The 13,557-nt window shown below is 25.3% G+C and overlaps 1 protein-coding gene across 1 annotated transcript in view; it reads left to right on the top strand.

Annotated features, from left to right (window-relative positions):
- The window catches only part of LOC100208627 (splicing factor 45), a 26,147-nt gene extending 14,626 nt beyond the window's left edge, over positions 1-11,521 (top strand). The window contains exons 6-10 of the mRNA XM_065817752.1: positions 59-170; positions 7,150-7,408; positions 7,672-7,773; positions 10,896-10,968; positions 11,094-11,521. Coding sequence (XP_065673824.1) covers positions 59-170; positions 7,150-7,408; positions 7,672-7,773; positions 10,896-10,968; positions 11,094-11,191 — 644 coding nt within the window. The 3' untranslated portion in view covers positions 11,192-11,521. The remainder of the gene's footprint in view (positions 1-58; positions 171-7,149; positions 7,409-7,671; positions 7,774-10,895; positions 10,969-11,093) is intronic.
- Positions 11,522-13,557: the final 2,036 nt, after the last annotated feature.

Raw genomic sequence — 13,557 nt, 5'->3', positions numbered from 1 at the left:
TATTTATATATATATATATATATATATTTATGCAATGTTGTTTACACTTTTTCAATAGATAGAGGTCGTGCAGCTATTGCCCCTCCAGCATCATTGCTTGAAGCAACACCTGTTAATCCAGATTTAATTGTGAAGAAAGATGGTGCAGGCACTGGAGGTTTTCAAACTGGGTATTTATTTAATCTATTAAATAAAATAATTTTTTTATATTCAGTAGATGGTGTTGGGATTAAAGGCAATTTTTGTTTTGATGTTTTATGGTAATGTTTTTATTTTTTTGTTTATATTTTTTTTATATATATATATATATCAGTCGTGAACAAGAAAGGCGTGCAATCGCACCCAATTATGATCACGCAAGTAATTGTTTTTGTCTTTTTGAAAGCTTAACCATGGCTTTTTAGATAATTAAAAATGCGTTGACAGGAAAAAATTATAAACTGGCTAAACTGTATAAAAAACAAGAAAGAAATCTTAACGAAAGAGAAATTTTAAACACAAATAAAACCTTTCGTTCTAAAAAATAATCAACTAATATAAATCTGAAAAGCTAAAACTCTAATAGAAAATTATTTTTAATTATATTTTGCAATTATGTTAAGGTTGAATAACTGGTTGGCTTGATGAGTTTCTGATTTTTTTTATGTTAGGAGAATTAAATCTTTTAATTAAATCCAATTAATTTTTTTTTTTCTTATTTTTTAATGTCTAAATTAAAAATATTTATATGATTGTTTTTTATTTATTCATGTATTTTTATATATCGATTAGAAAAAGAATACATAACAAATTAAAAAAATAATAATATAAATAATTTTAATTAAACATTAAAAAAAAAATTATTAAAAAAAAATTATTAAAAAAAAAAAACATTAAAAAAAAAATTTTAATTCTCCTAATTCAATCCTTTTCAAACCAATGCGACGAACTATGAAACTTCGATCTTTTTTAATGTTTTTATAATATTAGGTAAACTCTTTTAAATAAAAAAAAATTTACATCTAGTTACACTGATAAACAAATAAAATTTTATTGTGCATATCTTGTTAACTAGGTGGTTTTTTAAAACAAATTAAATATGCTGATTTCAAATATGCAAATCATTTTTCACCATCACGTCAAATTGTAAAGATATTTGGGTTCAAATCTTTAGTATTTAAGGTAAAGTCCCTAATATTGTTGAAAAAAAAGTTATTCAAAAGTATGTCAACCTGGGTCTCAAAAGAAGCGTATTTTAATAGAGATTTTAAAAAAGGTAAATATTTTTACTTAAAATTTATTGACAAAAAAAATTATATGAAAGAATGCCAAAGACTTTCAAAAAAATTTTAACAAAATGTTTCTTAGCAATAATACAAAAAGTACTTATTTTTATTACAAACAAATACCATTTTTAAAATCTCTATGAAAATACGCTTCTTTTGAGACCCAGGTTGACATAATTTTGAATAACTTTTTTTTTGACAATATTAGGGACTTTACCTTAAATACTAAAGATTTGAACCCAAATATCTTTACAACTTGACGTGATGGTGAAAAATGGTTTGCATATTTGAAATCAGCATATTTAATTTGTTTTAAAAAACCACCTAGTTAACAAGATATGCACAATAAAATTTTATTTGTTTATCAGTGTTATCGTTTAATAAAAAACTAACTTTATTTAAATTATCAAATAGTATTTTTAAAAAAAGTTTATTGAAATGCATTTGTTGTCGTCATTGTTTATAAAATTAAGAATACAAATTGTTTTAAAAAAAATTTCATTATTTAAAAAAAAAAACTTTTTAAATAAATAAAAGTTTTATTTAATATTTCATGATTTTTTTAATAACATTTTAACTTAAGTATTTAAAAGCATTTAAGTGTAAAATATTTTATTAGAAAGTTTACAAAGTATAACAAACAAAAACAAAAAATAATAACTTTGTTATGTTCTCAACTATTAAATTTATGAATTCATCAAAAAGTTTATTAAAAAAATCTTTTTCATTGTCGTTTATAGAATTAATTGTTCAAATTGTTTTAAAAACATACTTGTCGTAAAAAATATACTTTTGAACAATATAATATTTTTTGATAATTTAAATAAATGTCTTTTACAGCATACAATCTTGAAAAACCATTTCGAGCCTTATTGCCTTGAACTTTATTTAGCGCATTTTTCTAATGTTTTCAAAGCTCTAAAAAGCTGTGGTTAAGTTTTCGCAAAAAAATAATAAGTATGTGATCAGGAATAGAGGGCGATTGCATGCCATTCCTGTCCATGACTGTATATACGGGCAATTCCATTTTAACTTACATTACATGCGCAACAACTTAATCTAATATTTGCCTATTTAAACTGTAAATTAAACTTTTAGCTATTTTGTATGAAAGCTGTTAGTCTAAAGAATAAATCTAGTTAAAAAGTTTTGAGTCTGGCCAAAAGAGGGTGAACTTATTACTGAAAATACACTTAACTTACATTACACAGAAAACAAGGTAAAAAAATTGTTTCAACTTTTAGGTCAGATTTCTGCAAATCAGTAAAGCAGTTTGTATTAGAAACATTCGCAAGATGTTGAAAATTCTATACCAATTTAAAACTATATAAAGATTTATTAGAGGTGACCGGCTAAAGAAAACAAACTTGTTTTTTTGATACTATATATTTAATTTGTTATATCACTTACATTACCGAGGGATTATTATCATGGATATTTTATATCTATTATGAAGAGTTAGAGTTACATAACAAAATAATTGCAAAAGTATTGAACTCATTCATTAAAAATTAACAAAGAAAATTTTAAAAAAACTGGTGGCACTCTTCCTGAGTGGATTTTCATAACATTTATGAAAGTAAGTAATTTTCCCCAAGACCAAGAGCAACTTTAAAAAATAATTTTAGAATTGCAACTTTACTAATACTTATTTGAGTCATTTAAATAAAAAAATCTTTGGTTTGTCGAAGTTTTAACTTAGATTGAATTTTTAAAATGCTGCAAAGTATTTAAATTTATATTTTTAAAATTTTTTTTGACACAAAAACTGCTATCACAGTTTAGAGGGGTTCAGGTATATGTGATTGTTTGTGACTGAAGGGTAGGGGTTAGGAATTGACAAATATAGGGTGACGTGCTTTATGGATGACCCCCTTAATTGCATCTACAAACAATTTGTTTTATGGAAAGAAAAAAAAAATGGTTTTAACTGATTTTTTTTATATTAGGAGTATAGCAAATAAATCTTTTTTATTTATTTTTTTTAATGTCTAAATAAATTTTTTTAATGTCTAAATATTTATGCAATTCTTATTTTTATTTATTTATCTATATTTATATGGCAAACAAAATAAAAATACATAAACAAATAAAAAAAAATTAAAAAAATTTTTTTTTTCTTTCTAAATTCTTCTAATATAAAAAGATTTAGTTAGAATTTTTTCGACGAAATAAAAATGACATGATGACATAATTCATTTTGTTAACAAATAAGCGCTAGAACTTGAATAAATGCATGTAGTTTTAACTTACGTTACACAAATTTAAAATAAAAATGTGCCTTAACTAATCATCATTATTCTAAACTTTAAATGTAAAACATAACATTTAATATTCTTTTGCATAAATATTAAAAAAACTTAAGTTGTTTAACAAAATTTTAGATAAAACAAAACTTTATCATTTTTTTTTTGTTAACTTGCATTACATGAAAATTGCAAAAGTTCTTTCGTTAGTTTCTTGAAATATATATATTTTATAAAGTATAAAATCTGACCAACAACAGTTTGAACATGTTAGCTCCATTTTCATGCTAAATTAATTCTGATTATGCATATAAATTCATTGCTAAAATAAAATTTTACAATGACTCTTTTTTTATCATGTGACAATGAGAAAAACCGTAACTTTTGTAAGCATAAAAATGACTTAAACAAACTAATTTTAGTACTATAGGTATATTTTAAATAAACTTTTATGTGTCTACATCAATATTCATTTGCTAAAAGTTGTTGAAAAAGATAATAAAATTTGACTATTTTTTATTTTCCATCATGGAATTGCCTATATATATACCAGGGTTATGACTTTTTTCAATCCCATGCTCCTGTACTGTAGTTTGATGAACTTTTACCTAAAAAGCATGAAATGAACTATTATTTGCATATCTTCTGAAAAAAGTTCACCCCGCCATTGAAAAATCGATTTTATGTCAAAATCGATTATCATTGTGAATGTAACTAATAAAACTAATTATAAAACAATTGTGTACCAAACAATTACCAAACCAAACCCAAATTTTATTTTTTACCAAACCGAATCTGAACTGCGCTTAAGACTGAACCAAACTCAAACATTGGATTTAACCGTACCAAACCATACCTAAACTTTAAAAGAAAAGTCCGATTCCAATTTCTCTTTTATACCAAGCCTATAAAAAATTTCATAACGGAAATTTTGATTTTGATTCTCAGACAAATTTCTGAGGCTATAATCATCATTAGGAATGAATAATTCAGCAGTGGTGAAAGATTATTTGAAGAATTTGGTTAATTATTTGCAACACATCAATTTTTGCAAATTATTTTCTTTTTTAATCGGATTTGGTTTGATTTTTGTGATTTTTTAGTCAGTTCTTTTTGTATTAGAAAGTTTCTAGTTTTCCATCTTTACTTACAACTATTTAAATTTTTTTTGTGATGATCGATCAAGGGGAAAATCTTCACAAATTTTCTCAATATCTGTCTATTTAGTAATACTGGTTTTTTAAAGTATTATTAGCGGATGTCTGCTGATGAGTTATCTAAAAATCTTTCACTGTATTTTAAATTTTATTTGATACAATTTTCACATGGTTGTCCAGCAGTACAAAAAAACTCATTTTTGCAAAGGGCAACTGAAATTTAGAAAAAGTTGACTGACTGTTACCAGAAATTATTTTTTTAATTTTACTCTTTTGTAAGTTATTACTTACAAAATGAGTTTTCAATAATAAAACAATTTTATTCATTGTGATTATTTCAAAGAAACATTTAAAAACCATTTAAAGTAATTATACACTACAATTAATAATTAAACACTTTATTTGTTTAATTTTTTTTCTGCGGTTAAAAAAAGTTGCCAAAATAGTTTAAAATACCAAACTACTAATTATCATAGCAGAGGATTCAAGTTTTAATTGCCTGACAAAAGTTGAGGTTTTAGTTGGTTAGAATTAAGTCTATATGGAAACAAATTTTATTTGCTTGTAATTATTTCTTTTGATTTCATTGGTTCATTTTTCTGGGCTCCATCATTAAAATAAATGCCATTTTTAAAACATACAAAACACTGGAAAAAATAGAATCAATTGTCATTTCTGTAGGTTTTTTGTATTAAACAAAAACCTTTTTCACCGAAAACATAAGTAATTGTAGGGTGAAGTTTTTTCTTTTTAAAGTAAATTGTTGTTGGAATGTAGATGTCTATGCTGATGAAGTGCTAGCTTCAGAAAAATGGTCAAGAGCTTTCTTGTTAAATGCTGATTGCTGTCCTCTGCAACAAGACCATTAGGGCTTTTGGAGCACCTTATTAAAGGAAAAAAGTGTCTTTTTATATAATTTATAAAGCTCAAACTATGTCAGTTTTGCTAATTTTTTTTTTTTTGTGTTGTTAACTTCTCCAATGCCAAGGAGGCCATTTTATAATCATTTTTATAATTATTACTTTTTTTTTTTTAACTAAAAATAGATTAAAGTCAAAATAAATAACTAAACAAAAAAATTTTTCATTTATAACCAAAATTAAAATATGTAATGTTTTCATGAAAAAAATAATCTGTTAATAAACTGTGAAAGTTGTTTTTTGAAAGTTATCTGAATGTTGTTTGTCGAAAGTTGTGCTAACCACCATAAAAGGTGTTTGCTGAATATTGTTCAAACAATCACGGTCGTTTTAACAAGATGTAAAAAGTATTTGGCTGATTGAGCATTTATTATTATTATTATTAAAAGTTTTTTTTACAATTAAAATAGTTAAGTATTAAATAATAAAATAACAACAATCAAAAAAAAAGAAAATAATTTTTTGTTTTTAATATGTTTTGAAATTTCACTTTTTTTATTTTTTAATAATTCATAGTTTTCATAGTTTCAAAGTTTTTGTTGTTATTTTTTTAAATTTGTTGTTGTATTTTATTTTTTTTAAATATTTTTGAGGGGGAAAGGGTTGACATAAATGAGAGGCATAGATGACATGACTGATTATTCCTTCAGATTAAGGTAGCAATTTAATTTTAATGTCTCCTCTAACCCTCTAAATGTGTTCTATATAATAAAATAATACTGGAATCAAAAAATTTTTGAAAAAAATTTTTTTAGGGGTTGCTCAAGATCTTTTAATACCAGGCGGGTCCCTATAATTATCAAAACAAAAGTTCTTCAAAAGTATATTATGTTGGGTCTCAAAATAAACAAAGTTTATAAAGCCAAAAATTTTAAAAATGATCGTAATTTTATAAAAAACATTAAAAAAAAAATTATAATAAATTTTTTTTGTAAAAATGCATATTTTTAGTTTTTATTTTAAAAATGTCATTTTCTAGGCAGTGAAATCTAAAATAATATTTTTTTTATAAAATAATGATTATTTTTAAAGTTTTTATATAATTTCGCTTCTTTTGAGAACCAATGTGATTTTGAAGAACTATTTTTTTGATAATTATAGGGACCTGTCTAATGTTTAAGGGTCTTGAGCTACCCCTGCAAATATTTTTTTTTGAAATTTTTTTAATTCTAGTATTATTTTATTAAATAGAACACATTTAGAGGGTGAAAGCAGACATTTTATAAAAAGTTGTTTTAAGGATCACACTACCTCAAGTGCATAACTGTTTATGTTGTCAAAAGTTCTTGATTAAGTATTTTTTAAATGTTAAATTATTTGTTTAATGCAATAATTAAATATTAAAGGATGTAGAATTTTTGAATAAAATGAAATAAAATTAGTTATTATAAATTATTAGTATGTATATTTATATAAATTTAATATATAAATATAAATTTTTGAAATATAGAAATTTTTAAATTATATAAATTAAAATATATAAAATATAAATGTTACTTATACATGCTATGTATTATACACAAATTGTAAATAGTGACACTATTTACTTTATTTTTATTAGGAATGTTGTTGCTTCTCAAATTATGGCTAAGTATGGGTGGAAAGAAGGACAAGGGTTAGGGAGAGAAGAACAAGGGTTGTCTACCTGTTTACAAGTCGAAAAAACAGGCAAGAGAGCTGGAAAAATAATCAATAAAGATGTTGAAAAAATTAAAAACAAAGAAAAAGACGTTCCCTCTCCACCCCCGGATATTGAAGAAGTAATAGAAAGCAATATAACAGACAAAATGAAAAATCCATCTAAAGTAGTATTACTAATGGTAAGTTGTTTTTCAATAAAGAATGTGGAAGAATGTTTTTTTGCTCAATTACTTTTATTGCTTTTGCATGAAAATTTTACTTATATAAATATAAGTATATATAATTTTATTTATGTGAGTATAAGGTTTACTTATATGAAAATATAGTTGTAATATTTCACAAAATTTTGAATAATTTTTTATTATTTTAAGTTTCTAAATTCCTGAACATAACAAATAAAGTTTTGAAATAAGATAGAAAAATAATATTTTCTAATGTTTAGAATATGGTTGGTCCTGGTGAAGTTGACGATGAGCTGCAACCAGAAATAGAAGAAGAGTGTGGTACAAAGTACGGAGAAATCAATAAAGTGTTAATTTTCGAAGTAAGTTTTTAAACAAATATTTTTCACCAATATTTTTCATTGTTGTTTTATTGAATTGAATTTAAGAGTACTTCTAGTTATTTAAACCACCACACAGTGTGGGGTGTGCCAAAATACCCAAAAATTATTGCCAACATGAAAATTATATATAAATGATATAATAATATATGATAAACCATATTTCAATATCCTCCAAACATTTGATTATGTAAATCTACTGTTCAATGTATACAATGCATTGTAAATATTATGCCACTTTTTGCCTTAAACATAATTATAACAAAAAGTTGCTCTTCACTTAACAGTCAGTTGATGAAAAATGATGTATATTTAAGAGATACCTACAAAATCTTTTCATCAAAATTGTGTAATAAATATAAGAAGTTATTTTATGACAAATACTTGCATTTAAAGACACAAAACATGATTTTTTCCCATAGAAGCCATTTAATGTACGATGTTAAAATCTGAAAAACAATAAATTAAAAAAAAATTACGCTCAGATGTCAACAAAAGAAAGCTCTTTAGATTATTAGTCCCAATAAGGTTCACACAAGACCTAAATTCTAGAAAAAACCCTATCATTATTAGTTTTAGCTGGGTTATTTCTTTTGTTACAATTGACCTGCACTGATCTGAAAAATCTGTTTCTAGATGACTAGTGAACTGCATAGTGGTCCATAATTAATTTTGAATATTTCCAAACATCTATAGTAATTAGGGACAACTTAAAATGTATATCTGTAATGGGAATAGTATCTTTTGTTAATTGCTTTTATAGATTGGTAAAAAATCTATAAAAGCAGTTAACAAATTTTGAAAAATGGCTCAACAAATCATACTGATATAAATGAGATCCTTAATATTTTGTCCAATGATAGTGGTGAAGATAAGAGTACTTATCTCAGTATCTCTCATGGTTCTAAAAGTATTTTAGAATATGTAACCAAAGAACTGGTAAACTTTGTATTTATCATCTCAAAACTTAGTTTTTACTTTCATCATACATCAAAAATATCAAAACCAAAATTTTTTATAGTGATTTTTCTGAATCTAAGAAGCAACCAAAAAGTTACTTAAATATAAAATTTATTGATTTTGTTTAATCACCACTATAAATGCCTATTTTATTTTATATCGAACTTTGATATGTTTATAGACTATTATTATTTCTTTATTATTTGTTTAAGATCAAATTCATTATTTACTGTAAAAGCTCTTTTAAACTTCAAAAGTTACGCGTTGACAAATCAAACAAAATTGAAGTTAGTTTACCAAGTGCAAGAAAATTCAAAAAAAAAGTGTTGTTTATGAATTGCTTTAGGGAATAAGGAAGGCACCTTTTTTTTATGTTTTATTCTTATTCAGTTTGGTTGTTAAAATTCACTTTCTAATGTAAATTTATATTTTACTGAAGAAAATTAGGGTAAAATGTAAAAAATTGCTCTACAATGACTGCTTGATAGTTAGTGAATTTAACTTCCTGAATATTAACTGATGGTATTAATATAATGATGGCATTCTTTCAACCCAAATATTTCTATTGATTATGATTTCTGAAATATTTATCAAAAAAGCCTCTTTAGACAACAAATTATATTTTCTACTTCCAGACATTCAATGGTTCCTCAAATAATATGTTAGACTTGTTATTTACCTACAAAAGTAACTCTATTTTTAACTTGTCTCCTAATGCTATACTAGGTAATAACACTATGGGTCACTTTAATATCAATTGGAGAATCTTAGTTTCTTGAGAATCGTTTCAAAAAGTTAAGATTCACTTTTCTTATTTTTTGTTGCAACTAAAAAATTAAGAAAAGTGAATATTAATTTTTTAGTTGCAACAAAGGTGATTACAGTTCAATATCAAAATTTACTTTGTCAATCAACTGGGTCTTATTTCTAATAAAACCGTGGATCAAATGTTCAGTTTATCAGTTTCTAACAATTGTACTGTTTGCAAATATTTTATCCCCAAGATTAATAAAAAATAAAGGTATGATCTTCAGATTACTCCACATATTAAAATCGTCATCTGAGCTAAAAATCCACTTTGTATATTAAATGCTTAACTAAATAGAAGAATAATGAACTTACAAATAAATTGAAGAATAATGCCATTGTCTTATTCTTTATGTAAGAGCTAAAATATTTAATACAAACAAAGCAAAAAAAAAAATTATATATTAAAATCTAAGAACAATCCAAAACTTATCTTTAAATATATTAACAAACAATTAAAAATTAAAAATAGAGTTCGTTCTCTTGAATATACTTTAAGAGAGTTTTTGAAGCTCTTCCTAATATAATTGATCTTATAAACTCTTTATTTACGTCAAGTTACTCTCAATTCAAGTCTATTGAAAGACTACTTTATTTACGAAAGCTCTGAATATTTTCCATCATTATATAAATAAAGTTTATTAATGTAATATATCTCAGTTTTGCCAAAAAAAAGACTTTGTTAGAAAGAAATTGTTAACAATAACAAGGCATGTTTAAAATGCGAAAACCACAAAAATAGGGTTAGGAGGTTTAGTACATACATTGAATGATTTAGAGAGAACACGCAAAAGAGTGATGCTACATTGACTGAGGGTTTGGGTTGAGGCAACGATAGAGTTAGGAAAAAATGTCTACATTTTACCCATTTCCACTATAACATATTGTGATATAAGTTGCCATTCACAAATATAATCGTAGCACTCATGCCAAATTTGACCCGTTTTCGTGTTAACTACAAAAAGATCCTTAAGCACCTTAAAAAGAATTAAAGCGCAAAAAGGACAATGTTGATGCAAAACATTTTGTATAAACCTGACAACTGTTGAACCTAACAACTGTTGAAGCAAAAATAGTAGCTCAATTAAAGTTTAAAGGTGTATAGACCATATTGCAGATATGAAGACAAGACAAAAAACTTTCTTTAGATTTTCTATCTACTAAATTCGTTGATTGACTTTAAAAAGCTCATGAATTTTCATTCTAAAATTATCTGCTTGTTTTTTTTTACTGCCGATACAGTTTTTGGATATTAATTTATACAATTTATAACATCAAAAGTCTTTTTGTTAGAACCATTTGCAGATATAAGTTTTATTGTTTTATTTTATTACCAGATTCCTGATGCAGTCGAAGAGGAGGCCGTTCGTATATTTGTTGAATTTAAACGAATTGAATCAGCTGTCAAAGGTTAGGGATTATAATTTAGGAATTATTTTTATTTAAAATACAAATAACTAAATGATTGAGTGAAGAGGTTGTGCAATAATCTGTTTTTTGTATTTCTTTTTTTTTTATTTTGTTGTTGTTTTTAGCTCTCGTGGATTTAAACGGGCGCTTCTTTGGTGGACGGAGTGTATCTGCTCAATTTTATAATTTGGATCGATTTAGAAGACTTGATCTGGCTGGATGAAATATGGTTGCAATTGTTCGAATTTAAAAATCTCTGTTTATACTCTGATGAAGATCAGCTATTGGTACTTCACTGTTTCTTGTTTTGAAAAGTAAAAGACAAACTTTAAAAAAAAAAGCATAAAGAAATACATGATCGACATTTAAGAAATACATTGCAAATACAACCAGCTAAAAAAGACAATTGTTTTGACAATGCATTTTATTTTATTTTTTTCACTGGCTAATACATTATTGGTATACATATTATATAGACAGATTCTCAATATAAATACTCTATGAATGATGTACACTGCATACTAAAATTGTCTTGTAGAAGGCTGCCAGTAAACAGGTTTTTCAATTTACCATATATGCGTTCCTTTTTCATTTATTGGATAGTGAAAATGTGAATATAGCGGTTTCAAATTTTCACTCCCAATAAATGATAAAATTTTTATCTAAATAATAAAATTTAAAAAGCAAACCCATACTGAGCGTGTTTTTAAGGGTATTTTTTTTCCAATTTGCTAATAGCAAATAGTGTTTGCTTCAGAGCAAATTTTTTCTAATTTTAAGGCTAATTGCACAAGATTTGCCTAAAATACGTCTAAGTTCAGACCAATTAAACTTAGTCTCAATAAACTACGTTAGTTAGCTGATAATTTGTTTAAAATAAACTGTTTGTTAAAATATTGGTTTATAAAAATTAAAACCAAGGAAGTATAATAGACTGGAGGAAGAACGAAGTTAAAATGCGTCATTACTCAAGGAACTGTCTTAGTAATATCAAAGTTTTCTATTAAACACCGTGTAATTATCAAAATTTAAAGTAAATTAATCACATTCCATTTTTAATACAAATTATCCGATAATACTGTTTCAAAACGTCATAAGTAATTGAAGCATTGCAAATAAAAGATGAAAGTTTAAAAAATTCTTAAACAATATTTAAAGTTAGTTGATTGTTATTTTTTTATGTTGTACTTTTTGAACGACTAACAAATTTCTAGATCAGAGTTGAATTAAATAAATGTCTAGTTAAAAATTGGAACTATTTTTTCCGGATTTACAAAAAGGTATTTTATATCTCCATATTTAAAATATAGGAATTTATTTTTAAATCCAGCAAAAATACCACAAAACAAAATCCTAGATAAATATAATAAGTTCCTTGCCAAAATAACGTTCTTTGAGACGTAACAAACCTATAGCTAAACGGGGAAGCATAAGATAAGTTCCAACCAAGTTGTAGAGGTTGTCTAAAACTTTGATATTTACACCTATCGCGGTATTCAAAATACGATTACTTTACGTAGATCATGATTTTTGTTGTGATTACTTCTTGATAGTAGGAACAGTTGTTAAAAACTTATCCAGTCAACTTTTAGAGAGTAATCCATTTTGATTACAGCTTACAAAGGTTACAATTCAAAATTTTCCTTTTTTAAAGCAAAGGAGCTATTTAGACGTGCCGCTGGAATAATTATACAACAAAGACTGTACTACAATTTTAAACGATTTTCGGCTTCGTTCCCCTTCCATTCTATTATACCTCCTTTTTAAAATAAATCTAATATAGAAAATACAGAAATCTATATATAGTGTCTTGGAGCTTAAAAATGTTGTGTGACCTTTTGCAATAAGAAAACAAACTCATGAGATTTAATGACTTAAATTTTTAAGTCATTAATGATTTTAACATAATTTAATTTAAATTTAATGAATATAAAGAGGTTTAATGTTCAGAATACAGATAAAAAAAGCTCTATAATCCGATAAATAACCAGTAACGGACAATGTAGCCGCATCTATATCTGATTATACTTAACTTTAAACTGGATGTATTTCAACCATGTGTTTTAACACTCTTTTATTTAATTTCTGTACAATTTTACTTGCTAAAGTTCCTATAGAATGTTGTTAGGTACTGACTAACATTTTATAATTGAAACAGCTTTAAACCATTTGTTATGATATTATGATTAGGAATATTTTTTTTTTCCTTTTTTTTAAGAGCCCTTACGGTCTTATCAAAAAGCACCACGGAAGAGCATTTAAAAGGAAGTTCACACCTCCTTTCTTTACCGATGTTATAAAACTTGCCCAAAGGTGGCGTTAAACCACGGATATCTAGCTTCTGAGGCAAGCGCACTAACCACTCGCTACGGGTGCTCATTTTATTTAGAATTGCCGACTAAGGTCACTTAAGTCAATTTTTTCCTACTAGGATTTAGTGTTTAGGTTAGGGGGGGGGGTGACGGGTATAAGAGTGCCCCCCCCTCCACCCCCTAAGTGAAATATATATTATATATATATATATATATATATATATATATATATATATATATATATATATATATATATTTTTGTATCTATCTATCGATT

Source organism: Hydra vulgaris, chromosome 14 (assembly GCF_038396675.1).
Source record: "Hydra vulgaris chromosome 14, alternate assembly HydraT2T_AEP".
NCBI classification, from domain to species: domain Eukaryota; kingdom Metazoa; phylum Cnidaria; class Hydrozoa; order Anthoathecata; family Hydridae; genus Hydra; species Hydra vulgaris.
Note: the sequence above shows the minus strand (reverse complement) of the source record. Positions and strands in the feature narration are given on the sequence as shown.